At 34.2% G+C, this 27279-nt stretch overlaps 1 protein-coding gene across 5 annotated transcripts in view; it reads left to right on the top strand.

Moving 5' to 3' along the window:
- The window catches only part of LOC110104591 (riboflavin biosynthesis protein PYRR, chloroplastic), a 72062-nt gene that overhangs the window by 15839 nt on the left and 28944 nt on the right, over positions 1-27279 (top strand). For 4 of the 5 annotated variants that reach the window (XM_028692470.1, XM_020833764.2, XM_020833762.2 and 1 more), the window contains 3 exons: positions 11197-11316; positions 14194-14439; positions 14547-14672. In XM_028692470.1, the coding sequence (XP_028548303.1) occupies positions 11197-11316; positions 14194-14439; positions 14547-14672 (492 nt within the window). The remainder of the gene's footprint in view (positions 1-11196; positions 11317-14193; positions 14440-14546; positions 14673-27279) is intronic. The other variant, XM_020833763.2, reaches the window with a different exon arrangement.

Genomic DNA, 27279 nt, shown 5'->3' with positions numbered 1-27279 from the left:
TCGATGCCTCATTTTCCGTTTTTCTCGCTTCACATTATCTTTATGCCTCTCAATCTCCGGTTGGTCAATCTCACAAGCACTCTTAATATTTAAATATCTTTTCATCATTTCGTTATTTTATCTTTTTCTTTTTCCGTATGATTGAAAATTATTGTTATTGAATGTATAGTTAAATTTCAAAATAGTCCCCCAACTATTTGTAGATGGCCATTTTAGACCCCAAGTATAATGTTGTCCAAGTTTAGTCCCTTGACTATACAAAATTGATCCAAAATGATCCATTTGGAACTAAATTGAGATCAATTTTGTAAAGTATAGAGACTAAATTATGATTAGTTTTATATCACAATTTTAACATGAGAGATTATTTTGGATCTTGTTTGTATAGATCTGGGTCTAAATTGGGGTGACATCATACTCTTTGACTAAATTGATCATACACGAATAGCTGGGGTCTAGTTTTGAATTTTTTGAATTATATTTACTAAAAAAATATTATCTAATGTGTTTAAGTTTGGCTAAATAAATAGCTATTTTATTATATTATGCCTGCATATATGGTATGCAAGTCATAAATGTTCTAGTTTGTACAATTTTGCTTTGCTTTGTGCTTTGCAAAAAAGTACCCTTGAGTATTGCATTGCACTCATCGCTTTTAAAAGTTTTACATTATATTTTTGTTTGGTAGCATGGATCCAATTTGAGTTGTCCCAAAACAGTTTCTTTATTGTTTTATAAAGTTATGTTGTATTATAATCTGGGTTATTGTATTATTTGCTGCTTCCATGCACTATACTTTACCTTGATAGTTCATCTTCAACTTCTTGTTATGTCAATCTTATTACACCATTGAAAGCTATTGTTGCAATTTACATGTTTGTCATTATTTTGCTTATGTTGTTATTTTGCTTGCTGCAATTCTGATTTCTGGTTTCATAAAAAAATCCCACATAGAATGTCAGAAATCTTAATGGTCGAATGGACTCTAAGTTACATCCAAGTAGTTGAACTAGGTTCAACCTGGCGTGATTGGCTTTCACTTGATTGCCCCCTTCTCACTTTCACATGTTTGTGCAAGCCCCTATTCACCTGCATCTTCTTCTATTAACCTTTTTTTGGTCTTGTGATTGAGGGATCTAGTGTAGGTTCATCAACTCTTTTTATGGATTTCAATGAAAACTATGCTATCACGATCCGGTCCGGAGGTTCGAATTAACCAGATGGTAACAGACGGTCTGACAGTTAATATAGTTTTTCAATAACATAAAACTCATAACAAACTAATATCCAACATTAACTGAAGTGACAATGAAACAAAATTTTCTATTTGAACGTATAATAAACCAATTAACCTGCTACTATTTGATCTTCTTCTTTTGTAAATAAACTCTTCTCTTTTAGCCATTTAATTCATAGGAGATTTACCTGACATTTTAATTTAATATTTTAAGTTTTCATAATAATCTTAGTGGATAATTATAGTTTAAATATATATAATCAGTCATGTTCCTTTGTCGTTCTTATTTTCTTTAAAATATACATAAATATTTAATATAAATATAGATTCCTATTTATGTTCCCTTTCAATTAACTTTATTCCAATATGCATGATATTATATTTAAAATTGAAATGAAAAACAAAAGACTGTATTTGCTATATAATAAATATAATCGTCTTTTTCGTTGCTTTCTTGCTGAAATCTTTTTCAAACTTCCACAGTTTTTAAATTGTATCTTTAATGTAACACTGACGGTCATCTACACAATAAAATAAATTTATGCTGAAATTTCATAATTACTTTCAATTATTCCATTTAATTCATTATTTACATTTTAAAATCTTACCTATATTTTCTCATGAATCTATGTCTGGTTCTGCTGCTTTATCGCAATTCAACAATTAAATATTCATCTCTCTTCGAAATGAAACTTTCACCAGTTGGATTCTTTCTATTGGCGATTATATACCATTGTTTCAATTAGAGGAATGAGATTTATACAAAGTTTTTTATCTAAATTTTGAATAAAAAATAATAAATTTAAATTACTTACTCTTCTTTCTCTTCATCCTTCTCTCTATCGCAGTCTTCTCTCGATCACAACCTCTTTCATTCGTGTGGTTCCACTAAAGTGTGCGAATTAGAGTTATCTCACATAAAGAGTCATAGTTTTTCGTACATGATCTCACTAGTTCGCTCGCTCACGCAGTTCATCCACTCATTTGCACGCTCGACTTCGCCCACTTGTGTGCTTGCGTTCGCCCGCGCTTATGCCTGCTAAAGAAAGGATTGGCTCGATTGAACTGGTCTAGCAGGTTCTTACAATCATCCTTAAAAAAATTTCTACCTTGAAACTTAAACTAAAATTAAATAGACATACCTTAATTGAATAAATGTGTATATTAATCTCTCATTTTTTACTCTCTCTCATGTGACATCTCCTTCTAATCAATATTTTCATAAAATCACGACAAATGGTATTTCTCAATTCTTTAATCGCTTCACATCATATTCCATTACTCTTTCAGGCTCTTCTACATATCTCAAATCAAGCTGTAATTTAATTGATTTTGGCAGAATCCTTTTTGACCTATCTGATATATATTTTCAAAGTGTAGATATATGAAAAATATTGTGAATTCCTTGCATATATATATTGACAGATCCAATTTATAAATTATATTTTCAATACTTTCAATGATTTCAAAAGGTCCAACAAATCGTGGGCTCAACTTTCCCGTCTTTTCAAAACTCTGCTCACTTTTCATTGGTCCGACTTTAATAAAAATAAATCGCCAACTTCAAATTCAGCTGGCTCGTGCTTTGCATCATAATATTTTTGTTGTTTATCATGAACGACTTTCAATCTATATCGGATCAATCTTATTTTATTTGTAGCATCTATCAATTCAGTACCAATCACTTTTCTTCCCACTCTCGCTATCCAGCATCAAGGCGTTCTACATTTTCTTTCATAAATAACTTCATATGAGTCATTCCAATACTGGATTGGAAACTATCATTATAAACAAATTCTATTAAATGTAGATGACATTCTCAATTCCTATCAAAATCTAGTACACATAATTGAAGTAAATTCTCCAAAGTCTGAATTATCCTTTCTGATTGCCCATTTGTCTGAAGGTGAAATATAGTGCTAAAAGTCAATCTAGTACCCAAGGCTTTATGAATATTTTTTCATAATCTAGAGGTAAATCTGACATCTCTATCAGAGACTAATTTTGGAACTCCATGCAATCTCACAATTTCATCAACATATATCTTTGCTAATTTTTTATCGAATCAGTCTATTTGATTAGTAAGAAATGAGCGGATTTTGTTAATCAAACCACAATAACCAAAATAACTTCACAAATCTTCCTTGATATGGGTAATCTAAGTACAAAATCTATTGCAATTTCATCACATTTCTACTTGTGTTAAAAGTTGCAATTAACTACATGACTTTTGATGCTCAGCTTTAATCATTTGACACGAAATACATTTTGTAACAAATTGTGTAACATTTCTTTTTAATCATGTCCACTAAAATATTCCTCTAAGTTTTTGATACATTTTATTACAACCTATAATATTTGACATTGCGCAATTGGGTATTGAGGCGCTTTTTCATTTGAAAGGCAAGGCGTAAGCCTTAATGTATTTTGAAGCGTTTGCCTCAAAATTTAAAAATTGCATAAAGTGAAAATAAAAATTAAAAGTAATTTTTTATATAATACCCAAATAATATGTTACAAGATGACATTAATTTCTATTAAACTATGAAGTAACAAATTTACATATATATGAAACAAAAAAATGCTTAAGATGTAAAGTGGTAAGTGATAAATTATGTGAAATAGAATTGAAATCCAAATATTATAAGAGTAAAACAACATAAAATATATAAATTGCATAAAATTATCAATATAATATCAAGTTCAACTCTAAAGTTTTTTTTCCTTAATTCCCAGCTCATCTATATTTAATTACTAAATAAAGTTGAAATAATTGGCAAAAACTCAGAAATCATTTCTATTATCATTACTAAGTAAATTTTTATTTGAGTCATTATCATAACAATTTGTTCTCTCCCCTGCCTCATCCTGTAGGGTGGATACCTCTCAATGTGCTTCTTCTCATTTATTTCAGTCATTTTCATTTTTCATAAATGTTTGTCATCAATATAAAGATAAGAGTAATACTCCAAAATTTTTAGAGGAGATGGTGGTGCCGTGCGGCTTTCAAGTGATACCCTGTGGCGGCTACAACGGTGGTGGCTACGGTGAAGGCGAAGGGCTAAAGGGTGAGAAAGTTGTTGCGGCTTGGGGGTACAAGAATCCATAATTTTTTTGAGGCTTTTGTAAAGGATTTAGGTAAGTTTTAAATAAAAAATACATAAATAGAGTGAGACGTACGCCTCATGGCAGCGAAACAAGTCGTACCTCAAGGCATGTCTCAGGCAAGATGAGGCTAAAGCCTCATAAAAAAAATTTGAGGCGTAAGCCTCGAGGCGTTTTTCACTACAGTTACATTGAGGCGGACCTCATATTGCACAATTTTAAATAATGACTGCTTGAATGAATTGTATAATCAGAGAGATATGCTTCCTGCAATATTTATTCTCTTAATTTATGAATATTTGCAACATAAATTTACCATTAGATTTAAAAAAAATTTCATCATTCAATGCAAAATTTCCTATTGGCCCTGCCTAAATTTTCTTCATAATTTATTAGAAATTAATATCTTGAGATAAAGAATTATATATCCTATTTTTTAGTGTTAACTGAATCACCAACTGATTTAATTACATAAATTTTGCATCTTTAGGATTTACTATTGAAATTTTTAATCTTTTCATATCTGCTCCTGCTGGGTGAGTAACTAATTTGTACTTTCAGAATTCTTCTTACTTAATATTTTTGCAACCACATTTGCCCTTTAAGGATGACTCTGTATATCCTTGTTATAATCTTTGATAAGCTCCAACCACCGTTTCTATATTAGATTATGCTCTTTCTGATTAAATATATATTTGAGGCTTTAATAATATGTAAAGACCTCACATCTACTCCATATAAATAATATCTCTATATTTTAAGTGCAAAAATCACAACCGCTAATTCCAAATCATGAGTGAGATAATTTCTTTCATGAACTTTTAACTGTCTGAAGTATATGTCACCACTCTATCATGTTGTATTAATGCACATTCTAATCTTCTCAATAAAGCATCACATAAAATTTGGAATCCTTCTATTCTTGATGAAATTATTAATATTGGAACAATCATTAAACAATTCTTCAATTTTTGGAAGGCTTCTTCACACTGATTGTCCCATTCAAATTTTATTATTTTTTATGTTAATTTTGATAATGACATTACAATCTGAGAAAATTCTTCTACAAATCTCCTGTAATAACCAACAAACTCAAAAAAACTCCTCACGTCTGAAACTGTGGCCAGCCTTGGCCATCCTGTAATAGCTTTGGTTTTATTTTAACCGACTGAAACACTTTCATCGGTAATCCCATGCCCAAGCTTCAACCATAATTTATATTAGGAGAATTTTGCATATAACTTATTCTCCTTTAGTGTTTGCAACACTGCTTGCAAATGATTGGAATGTCTGTCGTCATCTTTTCAATAAATTAAAATATTATTTATAAATACGATCACAAAAATTTCTAGAAAGGGTTTGAAAATTCTGTTCATTAAATTCATAAATACTGCTGGAGCATTTGTCTCCCCAAATGATATCACTATAAATTCATAATGGTGATATCTTATTCTGAAAGTCATTTTAGTAATACCTTCTTCTTTAATGCGCAACTGATGATATCCAGAATGCAAATCAATTTTTGAGAAAACTGTAGCTCTTTCAAGCTGATCAAATAAGTCAAGCAACTGGTACTTATTTTTAATCGTGTGCTTATTCGATTTTTCGTAATCATTACGCATTTTGAAACTCCCAGCCTTTTTCTTTACAAATAATATTGGAGCTCTATAGGATGATGAATTTGGCTTGATAAATCTTTTATCTAATAATTACTCCAATTGAATTTTTAATTCTAGCAATTCTTTTACTGTCATTTTGTAAGGTCCCTTTTGCTACTGGTTTTGAGCTTGGTAATAAATCGATAGTAAAATCTATTTATCTTTCTGGTGGTAACCCTGATAAGTCATCTAAAAGTACTTCTTGATATTCTTTCACTACATGTATGTTTTTTTCAGCTCCTTCACTTCTTTAATTGTATCCCTTACATGAGTAAAAAAAATATTGATATCCCTTGGATAATAATTTGCAAGCTTTTATATAGGATTACCATTAAAGTAAGTCATCTATCTTCATAAAATTTATATTCTTTCACTCAGAAATTTAAATTTATCAATCTTCTTATTGCAGCCTATAATAACAAAATGATTTGAGATTCAATCCATTATTAAGATCACATCAAATTCATGTAATGGTAACACATTCAAAGTTGCTTCAAATTTCCTCTCATTTATTTTGAAATCAATTTAACAATAATTGTTAACATTCATTTTGAACCCATTTAGCATCAAAATCTTATATTGTGGGTTTTTTAAATATATTCAATCCAATTGGTTTTACAAATTCTTCTGAAATGAAGGAATCCGAGGCTCGCGTATTAAAGATAATTTATATAGAGCTATCTTTTTTTTTTCTGTGTGTTCATGTTTGATTTGTTTTATTTATATAGAGCTATCTTGATTTGTTATCATATCTATAAAAGATTTATAATAATTAACATAATAATATATATTATTTGCTTAACAATTTTGGTACTTATTTAGTTACTCATAGCAAGTAAATTAAAAAATAAAATCCCTACATTAAATGAAAACATATGTGTAATTACTTTAAGCGAATCCTATGCATCCTGCTGAGATAAGACATACACTTTAGGCTGCGTGTTAGGTCAACTTTAATTTGGCCCTAGAGTTAATGCAGCTAATTCTAGTATCCTCTGTCTGTCAATATTTATTTGATATGATTCAACATTTATCCTTGATTCTTCTTATGGTCTTTGTCCAAGAGTAAGATAATTCTTAGTATTATGTTGATAATAATTTGAATTTAGCTTCATATTGTATTTTGGTGTTGTCCCCTCCACCGCCTGCTTTAGCTTCGCCATCAAATGATTTCAAACTTATCCCTCCAAATTTATCTTGGGGCTGTCCCCTCCACCACCTTTTAGCCTCGCCATCAAGTGCAAATATTACTAATGAAACCTTTGTTTCCTCTCTACATAACATACCTTCTAATACCTTTTCAATTCTTAATAATCAATTTTTTGTCTCAATTGGTCATTCTACTCCTTTAAATAATGATGGTCTCATAACCTAAAATAATTTTAAATATTTATCCATTGACATGCTACTGCTATTGCTGCTTCTTGATAGTTGAGATATTGAATCCTGAATCAATTAAGTCATTGTTGTCATCATTTGGGCTAGTGCATCAGTATTAACAGTAACACTTGGCACAACCCTTTCCATATCCTCTTCAGATCATTCTGAGTGCTGAAATAAAGTAAAATATCTCATTAAAATTCTTAATTTTACATCAGGTCAACTTTCTTAGACTTAATAATTAACCTAATGGCTCTTTCAATACAATTTATATCTTATATGGTCTATAATACCATTTTTGTTATGCCTGTGCCTGCTGGAGAAAATATTGCTTCGATTGAACCGCTCCATCCGGTTCTTACCTGTGTTCCAAAAAAACATAAAAAATATTTTGGTTATTCATATTCATTCATATCCAAGTTTAGGGATAGAACCTAAAGTCAGTCGATTTCATTCATTCTGTTTCATTCTTTGAGAGCTGAAACATTCCTTCTACCTTGGACCACTAGAGTTTTCTCAGATTTTTATGAGTGCTCTCATCAATCCAGAAGGCCATTGCTTCCATTCCCAAGACCAGGCAATTAACTTGTTTATGGGTCTCGTCATTGGTTTAAGGAACTAGGTGTTCTTTCATAATCTCTGGCTTGAGGTTCAAAGGGGCTTTCCAATAAAAATCCTTAGTTTTGTTGCTGTTCTTTTAATTGCATCGGTCCCTTGTTGTGCAAGACTCTCTTCCAAGCTAAGTACAATCCAACCTGACGAATGCATATCATTATACAGATCTCTTTCTTGCATGCAATTTTTTTTATGTATTTTTCAGCAAAAGCTGTTTTTGGCAAGGCTAGTGTTTTTAGTCCCACACTTGATTTTATAATGTTGGAGTAGCTCCAGTAGAAGATAAGATTAGAGAAAGTCGCCTTAGATGGTTTGGTCACATAAAACGGCGGCCTTGCGATGACCCGGTTAGGAGAGTAGAGGTATTAGATTTGACTTATGTTAAGAAAGGTAGGGGTAGACCTAAAAAGACTTGGTTATAAAATATTAGGAATGACCTTTCTTTATTAGATTTAAACGAGAATTTGACTTTTAATAGGACACAATGGAGAAAAAGGATTCATGTAGCCGACCCCATGTAGTGGGATAAAGGCTTGATGTTGTTTTTGCTTGATTTTATAATGTTTATAAAACTACAAGGTCCACGTAAAATGAATACATTTTTATTAGGACCAACTATTTTGAGGCTACAGGCCATTTTTTTTTCTCATCGGTTTTGTTCTTGGGCAAAAAAAGTATTTACTAAGTGAATTTAACATTGCAAAGAGCAATGGCTAGTCTTTGTATATTGCAACAAAATTTTCATTAAATAGTACAAATATTTCTTCAAGGATGTATCTTATTAAAACATCATATAACATCCTGAAATAAAATGCTATTTGAACTTTGTGCTTAATTTAAATGATGAAAACAGCAAATAGATAGGATTAAATATCATAACGAAATGAAAATAATTAGTATCATAAGCAGTTTTAGTTAGCAAAAGGAGAAAAATAATTTGATACATGTTATTTTATGATATATTAAATTAATTTCAAAGCTAATGTTCATGATTTTGAAAGCCAATAATAAGAGGCATTGCTAACTAATATGAGCTAGGATATTCATCCTTAAATTTCATACCTATGTACTTAGTCAATTAAAATGAAACTAGAATGTCCTTTCTTCTTTTTTTCCTGAAAATTTTTGTGACATTAAATGATATGTACAGTTTCCTTTTTTTTAAAAATTTTCAGTGCTTTCATATTTTCTTCTCCAGTTCAATTCCTAGAGCACGACTAATCATTAATGACTTAATGATAGTCTTTAAACAAATTTGGCATGACTTGTCACTAAATGGAGATATGCTAACTGATTTTCGATGTCTCATTAACCAAATCAATTTTATAATATGGATTGAAATAATAAATAACTTTCTAATTTATTTTATTATCCTATATATTAACATGTAGGTTCAAATGGAGTGATAACTAAATATAATATAATATTTAATAATTATTATAAAAAATATTTAAAATTTAGGCAAACAATTTAGGGCCAAGAAGTTAGATATGTTAGCAATTACATGCTTAAAAAGAAAATCGAAGGGGGGGAATTGGCCCAAAAATTGGATGGGGTCAAGACGCTATCGGGCTAAGGCGGCTGAGTCAAGTGCCCCTTGAACCGCACGAAATGGTTGCCTATTACATGGCTCACAAACTCTGCCTGTGGTTGGGGTACCTATTCTTTGTCGTGGTCAGGCGAATTCCTTCTGGGAAAAAAAGCTGATAGTTTTCAGAAAAAAAAAAGACTTAATAGCATGGCTTTAATTTTGCTTAAACTCAAATTATTCCACCATGTCAACTTTTATTTGTGGTAACTAGATTATATCTCAAATTTTGATTAGTTTAAACATCATAAATCATGCATTTTATCAATCATGTAATCACTTGATTCAAAATATAAGTATCTCCATATATATGTTTGTTATCCTCAAAGTAACATGCTTCATCATGGGCTCATGGGGTCAATAATCTTTCTTTTTTTAATGATGACTCCCCTTTTATTAAACAATAATGAAGATAACAAATTGTGGGTAGCTTTACCTTAATATGTACATTATAAACTAGTAAATAAATTTCGAACTTCTAACTTTTCATTCTCTTCCCTTTTGGAAACATAAAATCTATCTTTATCCATAGGTTTAGTAGAAATATCTGCATTCTAAAATTTTGCGCCAACAAATTTGATTTCAACATTATTGTGGGCAACATGATGTCGATTGACATAATGTCTAAATCTCGATCTATTTGGTCCATGAATGTTGATCATGATTTCTTGTTAAATTGATAACATGATTGTTATTACACTATCAAAACTTTTCTTGATTAATTTCATAAAATTCTAATTATTACTTTTAATCAAAGCACATGTGCGATGCAATTATATGCAAGGATATAGTTCGCTTATACAATGGAGAAATCTACATAGTTCTGCTTTCTACTGGACCAAGACATGAGTAATGATTCAAAAACTAACATGTGCCTTTTGTGCATTCCGGATTGACTTTGTAACCCATATAGTTTCCTTGGAATATACAACTAGGTCACAAGACAATAAATTTCCACAATACAGCAGGCCTAATGTAGGGGTTCCTATCAAATAAAGAGCTATACCCTTTATTATAGTTAAATGAGATTTCTTTGGATTACCCATGGAATGAGCATAAGTGCTTACATCAAATATAATATCAAGACAGCTTGGAATAAGGTATAAAAGTGAACCTATCATTCTCCTTTATAACTCATTCTCTACTAGTTTTCATGATTTATCTAAGTCGACCTTAGTATAGGAGATTGTAATATTATTAATATACTTGAACCTCTTCTTGCCAAACATCTTAAACAACTCATTGGTGTACTTAGTTTAATGGATGAGCGTGGGAATTTTGATTTGAGTGTTTTTTAGAATTGGGTGACTAGATTTACTATAAAATATTTGGTCTTATCCTTATGGCTCTATTTTTATAAGCAGGAACACACGTTGTGTAAATGAATTATTAGCGATTGATGATGAATGAAATCTGATTATTTATGAGGCCAATTGAGTGCTTCTAAAACTCAAGTTGTCTACATGGAGTTCATTCTCTTCCTCTTTCAATCGAGGCTGATTTTTCTTTTGTAGATGTGTATATTTTTGTTGTTTATATGCAAAATAGCTGATCTTATTATTGTATTTTTGCATGCTTCTAGTAATGTTACATTCTATTCATGCTTGATGTAGGTTTATGCATTTATTGCTCCCAAAATTATTGGTGGCAGAGGTGCTCCATCTCCTGTTGGTGAACTAGGGATGATTCAAATGTCCCAAGCACTTGATTTGATTGATGTCTCCATTGAAGCGGTAAATTCTATGTTAAATCTATCGAAACTTTTGATTACACGCTGCTGTAAAAAATACTTATTATAAATATCATGAATGACTTTTTATAATCATATGTTGCCAAAGACTGCCTTCCGAACTCATGAAAGGCATTATGAGTTCCTAGTGATGCCATTTGACCTCACTAATACCCCAACCACTTTTCACTCCCTAATGAACAAGGTCTTCAGGCCTTACCTCAGGTGGTTTGTGTTGGTGTTCTTTGACGACATCCTTATCTATAACAGGACAAAAAAGGATCACTGGGAGCACTTGAGGAGGGTACTGCAATAGCTACATAAGCATCAACTGAAGTCAAATCTGAAGAAATGTTGCTATACCCTGGCTAGTGTTACTTGGGGCACATTGTCTCTAAAGAAGGGATGACAGCAGATCAAGCTAAAATTGAGGTTATGTTAAGGTGTCCAGTGCCTAAAAATCTGAAGGAGTTTAGGGGATTCCTGGAATTAATAAGATATAGCAGGAGGTTTGTGAAGGGGTACAACACCATAGTATGGTCACTAACTGAATAGTTGAAGAAGAATGGGTTCTTATGGGGAGAGGTGCCCGCATCTGATTTTGAGAGCTTGAAGAAGACCATGACCACTATACTGCTTTTGACACTACCTGATTTCACTCAAGTTTTCATAGTGGAGACAGATGCCTCAGGATATGGATTGGGAGCAGTACTCATGCTGGGTCGATGACCCATTGCTTATCTCAGCCAGGTATTGACAGCTAGGGCCAGATTGAAATCAATATATGAGAGAGAGTTGATGGCCATTATGTTAGCCATCCAGAAGTGGCGACCCTACTTGAGAGGCAGGAACTTCATCATTAGGACAGATCAACGGAGTCTGAAGTACTTGCTGGAACAGAGGATGGTGACTGAGGAGCATCAAAGATGATTGTTCAAGCTCCTGGGATTTGATTTTGAAATACAGTATGGGCCAGGTATGGAGAACAAGGAAGCAGATGCACAGTCCAGATGTACGGGGGAGTTACAGGTGATAACATTATCAGTTTCATTGATGCTTGACTAGGAGGCCATCAAGGAGGAGAGTGCACTGGATGAGGAGTTGGGGAGGATTAGGTTGAATTTGTTGAAGGAAGAGAATAGCCATCTAGGGTATTCTCTAGATGGGGAGAGGCTATTGTATTAGGGAAGGTTTGTGCTGCCTAGGAGATCACTCCACATTCTGCATATACTCTAGGAATTTTATGGGAGCGCAATTGGGGGTCATTCAGGGGTGTACAAGACATACAGGAGACTTGCCTCAGAACTGTGGTGGAAGGGAATGCACAAGGATGTGGAGGAGATGATATCCATATGTGAGATATGTCAGAGAAATAAGTACATGATCATGTTCCCAGGAGGATTGCTACAGCCTTTAGCTTTACCAAGACGAGTGTAGGAGGAGGTATCCATGGATTTTATAGATGAATTACCCATATCAGAGGGTTTCACAGTTTTCTTGGTGGTAGTGGATAGATTGAGCAAGTATGCTTATTTAATTCACATATGACATCCCTACATTGTCGTGACAGTGGCATTAGCTTTTATCAGGGAGGTGGTCCGATTGTATGGGATACCAGAATCCATAGTATTAGATCGGGATAAGGTTCTCAGCCATTTTTGGAGAGAGTTATTCAGGCTACAGGGGACAACACTAAAGAGGAGCACTGCTTAGTACCCACAGACAAATGTACAGATAGTAATGGTCAACAGAAGCTTGGAAATATACCTACGATGCTTTGTGTCGGAGACACCCAAGCAGTGGGCAAGGTGATTGGCATGGGCGGAGTATTAGTACAACACTTAATATCATTCTGCTTCTCATATGACCCCATTCATGGTATTGTATGGAAGGGATCCTCCTCATTTGGTACATTTTGGGCATAAAAGAACCCCTGTTTCATCCATAGAGGAGTATTTGGAGGAAAGGGACATGGTGTTGGAAGAATTGACATTTATTGAGGGCTTAGCAGATTATGAAGAAACTTGTTGATGGGGAGAGGAGGGATATCCAATTTGAGGTGGGGGAAAGGGCGGTATTGTTAGGCCAGTTCAGGCTGAACTGAGCCAACCCAAACCAGCCCTGCAAGGGCTGGTTCTCTGCTTCAAAAGGCAGACCAAACAACCCATTTTGGGGGATTGCCACCCAAGCCTATTGGGCCCACTAGGCTAGCCAATTGGGAAAGAAGTAGGGGGTGGCTAGGAGAGGGGAAATTTGAATTCGGTATTTGAAATTAGGGAAATACATATTAATTAGGAGTTGTTTAGGGTTAGGGTTTTGCATGTTTTGGTGGCTGATTTGAGAGTTCTTGTTCTTTTGGAGTCTTGGTCCCTAGATTCATCTTGGGATTGGGAGAGAAGATCCTCCTTTCGAATTAAGGATCAATTGTATCTTGCTTCGTTTCTTCATTCTATTTGAATTACTTCAATCAAGGTGCTGTTTTGCTGAAATTTCACTTTCAAATTCGTGTTTGTTTGCTGTTTTTCTCCTCTCTTGTTAGGATTTGAATTCTTCAAATATTTCCTATCACGAGGATGATTGATTGTTGAACACCTCTTTTTTTTACCCTTATGAAAACTCAACAAAGAAGTACTATGAAAGATCAAAATAATTTTGCATTGCTCCATTTTTCTCTTAATAAATGCCTCAAAGGCATTCCCAAAAATTCCCGCAACAGCTCGCCAACAACTAGGAGAGACACCCCCAATGGCTCTTGTCAAACTGGTTGCTGCATTAAGGAATCTCATGTTCTTTGGCAACCAGTATAATGACAGTCCAATGTTATTTTATCTTTTACATTAATGTTGTGATTATTTCTTAGCTTTTAACTTGTTGATTACAGATAGGCCCGGACATTCTTGTAAGTGGCTTTCTTCATCCCATTCCAGACCTGTCACCAGTAATCCCATCGATTCATGAAACTGCTGCTCTTGATCCAACAGTCTCTCCTTACGAGTCAAAAATTATATTCTTTTATAAGACATGGGATCCGTTTGGAGCATTTTCCAATTTTTCTCCACATTCTATAATCATGCCTGATGAAACTGGAGTTCCTTGCATGTGGCCTACTGTAGAACACTACTATCAGGTACATCAACAACTATCAAGCTTTGACTAGGTAAGTCTACTGGGAATCACGAGGCTGCAAATTCTGATGCAAAGTACAACTTATTACATGTTGCTTCTGATTTGCAGGCCCAAAAGTTTTTGGGCGTTGATAATCCACTTGCAAAGGGTTTGATTGAACAAATTAAGTCTGCAAGAAGCCCTGAGGAAGCTGCACGCATTGGGAGAAAAGTTCAGAGAGAACAACCTGAATTGGTAGGTTGGAGGACCTGGAATTTTGCATTTAAATTTCTATGATTTTGTTCCTTGTATTTTTCACTCTTGAAAATTAGAAACATCTAGGCATACACATGCTTTACTTGGACATTTATTTTCAGATTCTTAATCTTAATATTATATTAGTTGTTCAGTACCATCTCTGCCAAACATAAATGTTTCATTTCATCATCTTTTAAAGTTTTGGTGCTATTCTAATATTAGTGGAATCTATCAACCGTAATTGGTTTGATTAGTGCTATTGTTATAAATGTTCTACTTTTATCTATGCTGGTCAGACATGGATTCTTACCATTCTTTTACTCTTAAATTTTTTGGTCATTAAGCCTGGCCATTTAGACGTCAAAATCTTGGTAGAAATCTTTTTGGGTTAAACTGACACCTGATTTTCACAATCTTAAGATATAATTATACATAATAGACAATATGAAAGTAACCTGACAATCAAGTCGTTAGAAAACCATACATCTCCTGACGAGTAACTATGACTAACATTTTGCAAGGGCAGCTAGCAATCCACCTGATGAATGATTTGACAATGTCTTAATTTTTTTTGGTGTGAGTAACAGAGTTCTAATTGGAGTAACTATTGTTAATCCTATGAGCCACCTGACTCTAAGTTGAATTTTAATGATAACAAACATAAGGACTATACATCTTAAATCGGGGCCTAAGAAGACTCTCGATTAAGGACTATACATTATTCTCACATATGAGATTGACACATAGGGAGGAGTCTAGGAGCTACCTATTCAGATGGAAGGAAAGGTTTAAGTTAGCTTGGTCAACATGCGCGGCTCATATCATCATCCGGAAGAGCTAAGGTAGGAAAAAGAAACTAGAGAAACACAACACTGCACTCTGAGCATGCAAGAGAGAAAGATAGAGGTGGAGTCATCCATGTGACGTAGATAGGTGAGATTTATATCCTTTGAAGAATAAATGACTTACCGCCGATGAGGCATACTACAGGATACTGATAGTAGTAGCCTTGAAATCTAAATCTATAGTGGGTTTAGTATTCTACATATAATACTAACACCCGTGTCCTAGCTAATGAATTTGTTGACCTCTGCCATAATATAAAAAAAGGGGTAAGATAAAAAATAATATAGCTTAAATCATTACCTGATCGGAGCTTTGCAACAAATCCTGCAGATATATCTCGTGATACAGTCACCCATATCCTGCAACGGCGCCATTTCAGAGCTGAACACGCGCACTCGTCTCGATCAAGAAGCCCTGCTCGTGGTAATAAAATGAGGACGAGAGCCTCATTCATCCCCTTCCACTGGCAGCAAGCCCTCAATCTCTTCATTCCCTCCTCCCTTGCCCGACCTCTTCACTTCCTCCGTCCACAGAGAGAGAGAGAGAGAGAGAGAGAGAGAGGGAGAAAGAGATCTTTCTTCGCTTCAGCCTTCGACCTCTCAACCGCATCTCCTACCTCCTTCCTCCATAGCCGCAGATTTCTTGTCGACTCCCTATGCCGTTTTCTCCCAGCAAACCGACCAACCTCAAGTGGACGTCGAAGCCTTCAGCTCTCCGACCTCTCCTCTAGTCGAGCCCTGCCCTAGGTTGACGCCGAACCAGCTCAAGCCTTGCGATTCATTTGATTCGGATATATATAGAGAGAGAAAGAGAGAGAGAGAGAGAGAGAGAGAGAGAGAGAGAGAGAGAGATTTCTCCTACCTGTTTCTATTCCTCCCTTCCCGCCGAACTCCAGATCTGTGCCTTTGTCTGATCCGCGAGCCTCAGCAAACCGAGCTCCTCCCCCCTGTCTAAATTCGCTCCTTCAACGACCTTTCCTCCTATTGAATCGGAAGCTACTACCTTTTGATTGGAAACAACGACGGGAGCTATTGCTGTGAAGGTAATTTATGCCCTTTCACACGCTTCTTTGGCCAAATCCCGTAAAATTGTTGAACAGAGGAAGAGAGCTCGAGGGGTTTAATTCGTCGAGAGATTTTACGGTTCTATAAATCTTGTGATATGCTGAAATTTTGTTAAATCATATTTTATTTTAATTAAATATAATTAATTATCATTAAATATAGTTAATTATGACTAATTGCTACTAATCATAATTAATTATTATTAATGATTAATTATAATTAATTATATTTAATTAAATTAGTTGTGATTAATTAGTTATCCATTATTAATTATATTTAATTATAATTAATTATAGATAATTAATTAAATATTATTATATATTATATTTTAATTATAAATAATTAATTATAATTAACTAATGATAATTAGCAATATTTAATTATGATTAGTTGTAATTAATAAATAAGAAATAGTTCTTCCCTTGCCTCGATACATGTGCCCTCGTCCTCATCGGTCGCCAAGGTATAACCTCCTAAACTTGGGAGAACCTGCTCTCGGCATTTGCAACGGGGCTAATAACCACCCATGCGCGCTTTTCTTAGCACGGTGGGAGGAGGTTCGCTTCGGTGCTTATGGCGAAATGGGTAATCCCCCATAAAGTTCTTTTTCGTTGTTCGTAGCACGCCATGGGACCACCCATACACGCTTTTCTTAGCTTGGTGGGAGGGAACTTGATGCGGTGCTTACAACGAAGTAGGCGATCCCTGTGAGCGCTTTTCTTAGCATGGCAGGGCAATAAAAAACTACTTAAAAATGCTTTTAATAACCAATGCACGCCTTTCTTGGCGTGGTGGATAAAAAAAATTCACCGCCGCGGTTTCTCACAAACACCAACCGTGCACGTCTTTCTTGACGTGGCGGTTAGGCGGCCTCTTGGTTTTTCCCCTAAACGAGGAAGACGCCGGGAGGCTGCCGACTTTTTGTCTGAAATAAGACAAGGACTTGAACAAATTTTGAACAAGTGAAAACATGCTTTGGACCTAAATGAACAAATAAAAGGAGCTTAACATGATTATAATCAAATGAGCAAATGACTTAAATTAAACTCAAGCAAGAAGAGTTTGAACTTGCTACCTGAACAACTCATAAAGACTTGAACTTGAATTGAGTTTAGACTCAAGAAGACCACAATGAACTCAATTTGAACTCATACTTGAAACTTGTACTTTGAACATGAATTGAACTCAAGTGAACTTGAAATTGACTTGAACTTGCAATATAAGTAAGGACATGATTTGAATTCAAAGGACAATAGTGTACTCGACGAATGGAAGAGGCTCGTATTGAGCCTGAATTTTATTTGAACATGTTTTGGACTTGAATTTGTGTTTTAAACTCAAAAGGATGAATGAACCTAAACTCATCTTGAAATTCATTTAAACTTGACATGAACAATAAAGAACCTGAACTCAAGTCAAACAATAGAAGGCTGAATACACTTGAACATGAGCTCATAATTGGGATAAATAGAAGACTTGTGGATTCAAGTTCAAATGAGTATAAAGAGCTTGAACTTGGACATGGACATGGACCTGAACCTTATTTGAACTTGAATATGGAATGAGCAACAACAACTCAAATGCCATTACTGGTTAATAAGAACGTGTAATCTAAATTACAAATAGATACACAAGGCTACTCTAATGAATATTGTAATTCATATGTGAGATATTTCTCTCACAAGTGATTATGAGACTCGTGCAATCAGTTGATTTGGGACAAATGCACTGGTCATCAGGATGTATAATGAATGCAACAAGCATCAACATGCAAGCAAGTGCAAATGATAAATGATGATTCAAAGGATTTAAATTTGAATGGAACACCTGGCATCAAATTTTGATTTTATGAAACAACATTTGAACAATTCCAAGCAATCTACAAATGAGTGCAAGTTGGAGTGTGATCCTCTCACAGTTAATAGAAGAATGATTTCTTGAAAGATGAAAAATTCTAGCGGATTCATCATTTCACTTTGAATACAAAGTGTTAAGTGAAAATCTTCGTTTGGATTCAAGATATCGTTACTTCAATCAAATTGAGAATATTAATAGTGTCAAGTTCATCATGTATATTGCAAGTATAATATGATCTTTAATTGAAGAAGATTATGATAGAAAGAGCTTGACCATAAAGCCATAGTATGAGGCCTTTAGACCACACAACCCAACTCCAACCAAGTTCTGAATGTCAAGTTGAATAAGACTATCGAGGCTTGTGAGTTCTCGATGAATCAGAGATCTCCGAAGTTTACACTGATAATTGCATAGGACTCAAAGGTGAAGGATGTATGGTGTACACCGGCTCTTATGGGCCGTTATAGGAGACTGTTGTACACACTAAGCATCACATATGAAGCAAATATAAAGATCTGCAGTACATACAAGCTCTCTACAAAGATAGATGTACCTGCCACATGTCACTTATGGGTAGATGCAAAAAAACTATAGTAAATACAATATCCTGAAGCCCCGCTACAAATATTACATACAATTTACGAACAAAAGCCACCAGATCCACAATATCTATGCAAGCGGAAAGAAGACGTTTACAAATATTCCAAGAATACCCCGTACTTGCACCATAGTTTATATACACATAAGTACACAAGGGGTAATTATAATCACAAACCGTATAGGCCCCGACGAGCGTGTTATTGGTACACACGTGACGTTTAGAGATGTTGCGCGGGTTATTAAATTTGAACCCAATCCTCCTAAGCAAATAATAGGAGTCGACAATGTTCAACAAATAATTATAAAAATGCCCCCAAACACCTGCATGGGCCCCGGCGAGCGTGTTATTGGTACACACGTGACGACTAGGGATGTTACGCTGGTCAATAAGTGAATTCAAGTTCGAACCCAATCCTTCTATGCAGATCAATAATAGTCAACAGGGTTCAAACCTTCAAACAAATACACAGTTGCGATGATCGATGTATTTATTTTAATACATTCATATTGGGCCTTCAAGGCCTATAACACTAAGAATTCACTAACAAAGGCATAAAACCTATGAAACTCGATCCCCTATCAGCAAGTTGATAGGGTCGACAAGGTTCAAGCTTTAAATGAAAATAATCCCGTGCCACCCCGATGATGGCCGTGTTGAACAAAAATCTCAACCGAAGGTCTTCACAAACTATTCAAATGCCTTTCAAGCTCCACCCAAATACTCACAAAAACTCAAAAATCTCAAAACTCCAAAGTATTTAAAATTGAAATCCAACCACGAAACACTTAAAGCTAAATCCATCCACCCTCTACAACAGTTTGCTCGGTGGATAAATTAAAATTTACTTCAGCTCACATGGAGCTAAGTGCCTAGTCGAATATATCACTAGGATTCATTCTCAAACAATCTCCTGCCAATAAGGATGTGGTACGTGTCCTCTAACCGGCGGTTTGCACCGCAAGATAAACGGTTATGACCCGGGGCCTTCTGAACCGAGTGATTTTGCCGCCAAATGGCACTATGAAATACCGGTTATGGCCAGAGCCAATACATTCTTTATTGACATCAAATCCTTGAGATATTAATCAATAGGATATGATTGATAGGGCACAACACTCTGTTAGCTAAGGTGGATTCAAATTTGTCCCCTTAGACAAACATTCACCCTAGGTCTACAAGGTACCATTGGATGAAACAACCCATGGCTGCCAACAAAGATCCTTCTGTCAGGTTGGGTCGACTACCTCCTCTGACTAAGTAGATCAGGGATCACGATGGCCTGGGACGACAGAACCTTGGGATCTTGATCGGGTCTATCATCCATTCCCCCACCACCCGCTTTAAGTGTAAGATGGTGAAAATTTTTATTTTAAATACAAAACCTTCAAATTTCTAAATCTTCCAACCCTTCAAACTTCCAATACCCGATCTCCAATATTCAACCCATTGTTGCTACGATATGCCAGATGCATGTATCTCTACCTATCTGATTGACGACTAGCCTTAATCGAAAGTTCTCTCTCGTTATCGGAAGGGGTAATTAGTTATAGGGGATTGCGCCTATAGGAAACCAGAACTCATATCGTAAAGTCCTCACAAAATGAGGGCAAAATCTCTGGGTAGTGTCTTATCTACAAATTCATCTGCCTTCCAAAATTTACCCCGGAACTAATTCCGTTAAAACTCCTTCACCGAAAAGAAAAAGCAATCAAATGCGGGCGAAGACCGGGGCCGAATTTTCGGAGGCTACAAAATTATGGACTTATATTTTGCCTGAAAAGAAAAGCTAGCTAATCACCTAGTCGTAAAAAATTCATGTTGTCTGGTCTTTATAAAAGATGGGTGGGTGGCTACGTCTTTGTAAATTAAGACCGACATCTAGAGAGATTCCTAAGTGGTCTCGTACTTATGAATGGTATTATGCTTATAAGACTAATGCAATTAAACTTTGGTTTTACTTAGTTTCTAATGTGATGCATGTTAGTCAAAATCTCCAAATCATAAATGCATGAAATTTTTAAAAGGCTTACAAAATAATTTTTTAGAAGACTAGACTTCCTCAGGTTCAGCATCTCATCCTCATAGGTCGAATTATCTAGACTCTACCAGCAGGCGGGGAATCGTCTAAACAAGGAAAGAGGAGAATGTATTAAGATGCATGCGACCCTGGACGATCTTCGGCTCATTTCCTAGATCATTATATTTTTATGTTATTTACTTTCTAAAATTTTTGAATTTTATTTACGAGTCGATCTTCGGCTCATTTCCTAGATCATTATCTTTTTATGTTATTTAATTTCTAATTTTTTTTAATTTTATTTACGAGTAGAAGAATTTTATTCCTATAAACCTAGCGAAATCAGACACATACACATGCAAAAAAGAAACCTATAAAAAATGTCATTTCTACTATACAAGCAAGATAAATATATCATCAAAATAAAACATCAACCAGAGCAAAAAGTATCTAAAAGTCCATGATAAGTGTCATATAATATACAATCCAGGATCTACAGAAAAGTAATGGTGTCCAGACTCCACCGACAATGTGGATTCTAATCTTACAAAACGACGCAAATCTTAAAAAAATAAAGCATTTTTTATCTTGATCTTCATCTTCTGGCTCCTCTATTTGTCTCCTTTCTTCAACTTCCTCATAGTACGTCCTCCAGAAGGATATCAAAATGAAAATAAATTCCCTGTAAGGGGCTTTCTTTTCTCCTTGGATGCCTTATATTTAAAAATGTCTTACTTTTAGATTTTCACAACACTATACTTTAAATAAAAATACATCAGAAATATAAAAGAAAAAAAAATCTAGACTCTCCTACAAGGTTATCCTAAGCAGTTATAATCAAATATCCCAAGCAATTGTATAAGAAAATAAAAGTACTCAAGTCAGGCATATTTGACCATGCTCTTATTTATTTGGGGGCTAAATAGCTTAAGCAATGTAGCAATTATATATGATTTATTTATTTTTAGTCCTATTTTTTAGCGCTGTATGAGCATTGCTACCTGCAGAAGATATCGTAAGTATCAAAATCGCTCATAACCTATGGGTAATCTTTCACGAATCACTTCACAGAGATAATACAGTAATTAAAATCATCTTTACAACAATTATCACAGAAAATCAAAACAACCAACACATGTGCCACATACAAATCGTCACATCACAAAAACATAAAGAAAGAAAACACCGACCTAACCTATAGTTAGAAGTCGTGTCCTAGCAAATAGTTCTATGTGTGTGTAGTAGGCTGTGTGGTCTCGGGTATATCCTATGTGGAATAATTAATTCAAGTTATTTGTGATTTGATTTGTTGAAGGTCAAAGGGAAATTTTAATTAAAGTTTAAATATTAGTGTCTCGAGGTCAATTTTAATTAATTTAGTTGGTTGGTCAATTTTATTACTTAAAATAATATTCTCTAAAATTTAAGTTGAATTATCGAATTTTGGAATGGTCGGGGTGTTGGCGAATAAAAAAAGGGAGGAAATAGTTGCTTCATTTTTTTACTTGATTTATAAATTTTCTCGAAAAAAAAAAAAGTTCATACGAAGGATGTTACAATATTCTTTGGAGTAATATAGTCCAACAACTATATTCTCATTCATACAGAATAAGCAAAATTCATTGGCCATCAAGTGGATCTTAAATAAAGTGGATCTTTTAAGAAAGGAACATCTATGCTATCATGATTCATCGATTTTAGTTCTCAGTTCAGCATGAGCTATTTCTTTTAGAGCCATATTTTATTTGATCATTGGCCGAAGATATCCGAGACAAGCAATCATAAAAATAACCATTTCTACATACATGTTTCTCATCTTGCTAAGGAAGTCATAGCGATCAGGACTCGTGGCCAAGATAAACTCAATTTGTTATTTTTTTCTATCATTTAATGTTCTAAATATGCCTCTTTCTAATTCTTCTGAGAGCAAGGAATGGGGAGGCATCTGTTCACAGACATTAAAGTTGTCTAACGATTGAATTCTCTATATGACCATTCCCATCCTCCAAAATTCTCAATATCTTTCAAAATATATTTTTAATTTTTGAAGATATCTGAATATCTACAAAAAGATTAATTTTTTTTTTTAAAAAGAAGATATCTGAATGATTTAAAATTTTTGAACTTGAAGAGAAGCATCTCTTCAATTCGGCCCCACATTAGAGCATTTGATTACCAAATGAGACATCATTTCACTACTGTAACTTCTCTTGACAATTCAGTCAATAAAAGGAAGAAAAAAGAGAGAGAACGGACATTCACACTCTTTAGGAAGAACTCTCTAAAAAAATTTTCCCCGTCTTCTAATTCCAAACACAATTGGACCTTGCCCGTCTTCAGCCTCTTCTACCAACCCCAACTGAGACGTCTTCCCACATCATCTTCACCTTCCTCAGCGTCGCAAGTCCCACTGCTCTTCACACGACACACCGCCTCCGCCTCGTGCAAGGAATCGAGCCCAAAGCTCGCACAGCCAAGCCAATTCATTAACAAATACCCCAAAATCCGTCCGCGTGAGTCCCCATCTTCCTCACGTCACACGATGAACCAGAAACTCTCCTGCACTTCTTTGCTTCAAACCACGTGAAACTGCTCTGGCTATTCTACTTTGTTTTAAATTTTGTCTTATTCAATACTTATCCCAATACATATATTCCAAATAAAAAAAAGTAAAAGCAACACACAAAGCAATTTTTCTCTTGCAGTAACTTTTTTTTTAATTATTTCATTTACGGAGAGAGGCAATAATCATCTATTAATAATTATAACTTATAACATGATTTTACAATTAAAATCAGATCCTATATAATTAAGAAAAACTGCAAATAGGGATTTGAAAGCTTTGCCAAGGTCAATTTACACTATGACCTTTTCATTTTATGGATGATTTTAAATTTTGAAGACCTTACGCCGTCGATCTTTGATCCGTGTAGGATGATTTTAAAATTTGAAGACCATACGTTGTTGATCTTTGATCTGGGTATGATGGTTTTACATTTTTTGAAGATCATACGCCGTCGATGTTTGATCTGGGTATGATGATTTTAAATTTTGAAGATCTCGCGCCGTTGATCTTTGATCCAGGCGGGACAAAATTACGGCAAATGTCGTCTCGTCCTCCCCCGACGGGGTTGGGATGCCTGAAGGTTGCCGAATTTTTTTTTGAATTTTGTCGAGTTGTCTTTTGAGTCATTTGAGCGCGCCATTAGAGTGCAACTTCATAACCTTAATAATTAAAAAAAAAACTAATTCAGTTAATTTATCTTAAAATTCATTAAATGTATAATATAATAATTGATTAACCCAAATAAATTTAACTTTAAATAAATAATGTGATTCACAACTTAATTAATGATTTTAAAACATAACATTTTTTTCTTAATTAAACTGTAAAGTGAATATAATTTTAACTGTAATTTAAAATTTAAATTCAAAATACAACATTTAAATCTAACTTTTAAAAAAATTAATTTCAAATTAAAACATTAACTGTAATTTAATTAAATCATGCCAATTCTAAATAAATTTAAATCTTTTTTTTTTCTAATTAATTAATCAAACTTTAAAATAAGATTGAATTTTAAAATTTAAACTAATTCAAATACTTAATTTTTGGAATTCATTTAATTTAAAATTTAAAATCTAACCAACTAACTTATAATAAAACAAAATGCATAATTAAATATTAATAATAATCAACTCAACTCCAAAACTCTCAAACCCTCAAAATCTCTAAACAACAACTCTCCAAACAAACTCAAACTTAACTAACATACAACTCAAACTCAAATTCAATTCAACTCAAACAACATAACTCTCAAACCCTCTCCAAACAATATAACTTAAACAACTCTCAACAACAACGCCTATAGCTACATGAGATCTCTTTAATCTACTTGTTACGAATACCTGCAAGCAAACATACAAAAGTCAGCACATCAATAAACAATATTAAATTAATGCTGAAAGTAGTAAATTGACTACTGCATGCAAAACAAAATGATGGAAGACAAGTAGAGCAACAAACTACTGTTGTAGGATTGCTACAAAACTCTTAAAATGATGTCGAGGTGGGGAAGTGTGTAAAGATACAGTCTCGCTAAACTAAGTCCTATAGATTACTTCTAATAGTAGTAATTCCTATAGATAATTATTTCACTAAGTATATCTATTAAGTGAAACAATATGCACCTAAAATACCAATTAGCAAATTTAAAATTAAAGCCATAAGTCCAATCTTTAGGGATAATATCTAGGAAGCAATCTAATCCTATAATTCCTTTGGGCATCTTAGCCTATAGTTGTAAGACTCGCCACTTTGGCTACTTCTAAGTGAAGTAGTAAGACCCGCGTGTTAGAGAACTTCTAAGTGAATGACCCTTGACCAAAAAACTCAAAACCACATGGGCAGCCTTGTTTATAAGAATTATGTTGTAAGACCCGTCACCCAACAACTTTCAATGAAAGCAGTAAATCCAACTTTAAGGGAAATCTTTATGTCAAAATGACCTAACCCCTAATCCCCAAATTCACTAACCGGCCACTTCTAACAGAAGTCGTAAGTCCAATCTCTGAGGAAAAAGGTTTACGTAATAACATAACCCTAGATATCTAACCTTGGGCATCCTGGTCTATAAGGACTAGGTTATAAGACGCACCGTCGGGCCACTTAGCTTATAGGGCTAGGTCGTAAGACCCACCGTTAGGCAACTTCTAAGGATGCCATAAGACCTATCCAACCAAAATTCTTCGAACTACCTCTAAAAGAGGTCGTAAGTCCCACTATCAAGGCAACTTCTAATATGAGTCGTAAGCCCCAAACTAAATAAATTAACGGGCAACTCCTAATTGGAGCCGTAAGTCCCAAACTAAACAAATTAACTGGCAACTTCTAAGGAAGTCATAAGTCCCTACCCAAATCAAATCACACGGGCAACTCCTAATTATAGCCGTAAGCCCCAAACTAAAAAAATTAACGGGTAACTTCTAAGGAAGCCATAAGCCCCAACCCAAATTAAATTAAACTAAAACTCACACCTAACCACTTCGGTCTACTTGGGATCCTTAAAAGGAGGCAATCCATGGCTACTTATTAGATTCCTTGGGCACTACGGTTAATAATTGTTAGTGTTGATAGATTGAAATCTACGGTATACCCAGGATGACGGAACCATGGGATCTTGATCGGGTTTACCTCTATTTTCCCCACTATTGAGACTAAAAATATCTAAAATTTATTCATCCTTAATCGAGTGTTCTCTCTTATGTACTAAGGGGTGTAATTAACTATGAGTGCTTACGCTCATGGGAAGTAAGGATCCCAAATCTTTAGACCTTGACTCTGCCCTCAGTGGAATACAATCTAACTTAAGAGAAATGGAATTCTATAGCTGCAAAGCAGGATTCATGCATTCGTGACATTTTTCTTGAGCCAACACGTGGTTATCCTATCTGCTAGATCAAAGGGGTCCAAAGTTGACTTTTAGAAACAAGCTAAGTTCTAGAGTCCTAGTATTTTTTATTAAAAATTAGACTCTTAGGGGAGTAATTAGACTTTTAGTTTGTTGGATTTAGAGTTCTCTACACAAAGTTATGATTTTTAAAAATTTGGGCCTAGTTATTGGACTACGATTGACCGAGTAGTTGAATTTTTTCTTTAGGCTGATATTTAGGATGTTCATATTTTTAATAAATACTAGATTTTAATTGGAGTTGAATGCCTTTTAGTTTACTCAATTTGAATTTTTCTAGAATTAGTTATGATTTTTTAAAATTTCGGTATTTAGTGATTTATTAAGATTATTTTAGGTATATTCATTTAAATGAAGTTCAAACCTCTTGGGATCACGTCCAAAGGTCAGGAATGACCTAAGAAAGTGTTTCTAAGTGTTTGAGAAATTTTTAGAATTTTTAATTATTTAATTTAATTAAATGGTGATTTTTAATCAAAATTACATTAGTGTCTGAATTAAGGGGATTTTAATCTTTTGGATTAAGAATTCAATTCTGAAGAGTTTGATATATTATTTGCAATTTTTTGGTGTAATTTGAATTTATTAGAATTTTTTGAAATTCTAAGGTTTAATTAAAAGGGTGAATTAGGGCTAATTAATTAAGTGACTTCAAGGATCCTAAAAATTTCTAAAAATTTTCTAGTGGTCTGAGGTGTCACTAGGTTTAAGTGGTTTAAGTTTTATGTCATTTGGAGGTGTATCCTTA

This window comes from Dendrobium catenatum, unplaced genomic scaffold, assembly GCF_001605985.2.
Source record: "Dendrobium catenatum unplaced genomic scaffold, ASM160598v2 original_scaffold_210612, whole genome shotgun sequence".
Taxonomy (NCBI): Eukaryota; Viridiplantae; Streptophyta; class Magnoliopsida; order Asparagales; family Orchidaceae; genus Dendrobium; species Dendrobium catenatum.
The sequence above is the reverse complement of the archived record's forward strand: the minus strand, read 5'-3'. Positions and strand labels throughout refer to the sequence as shown.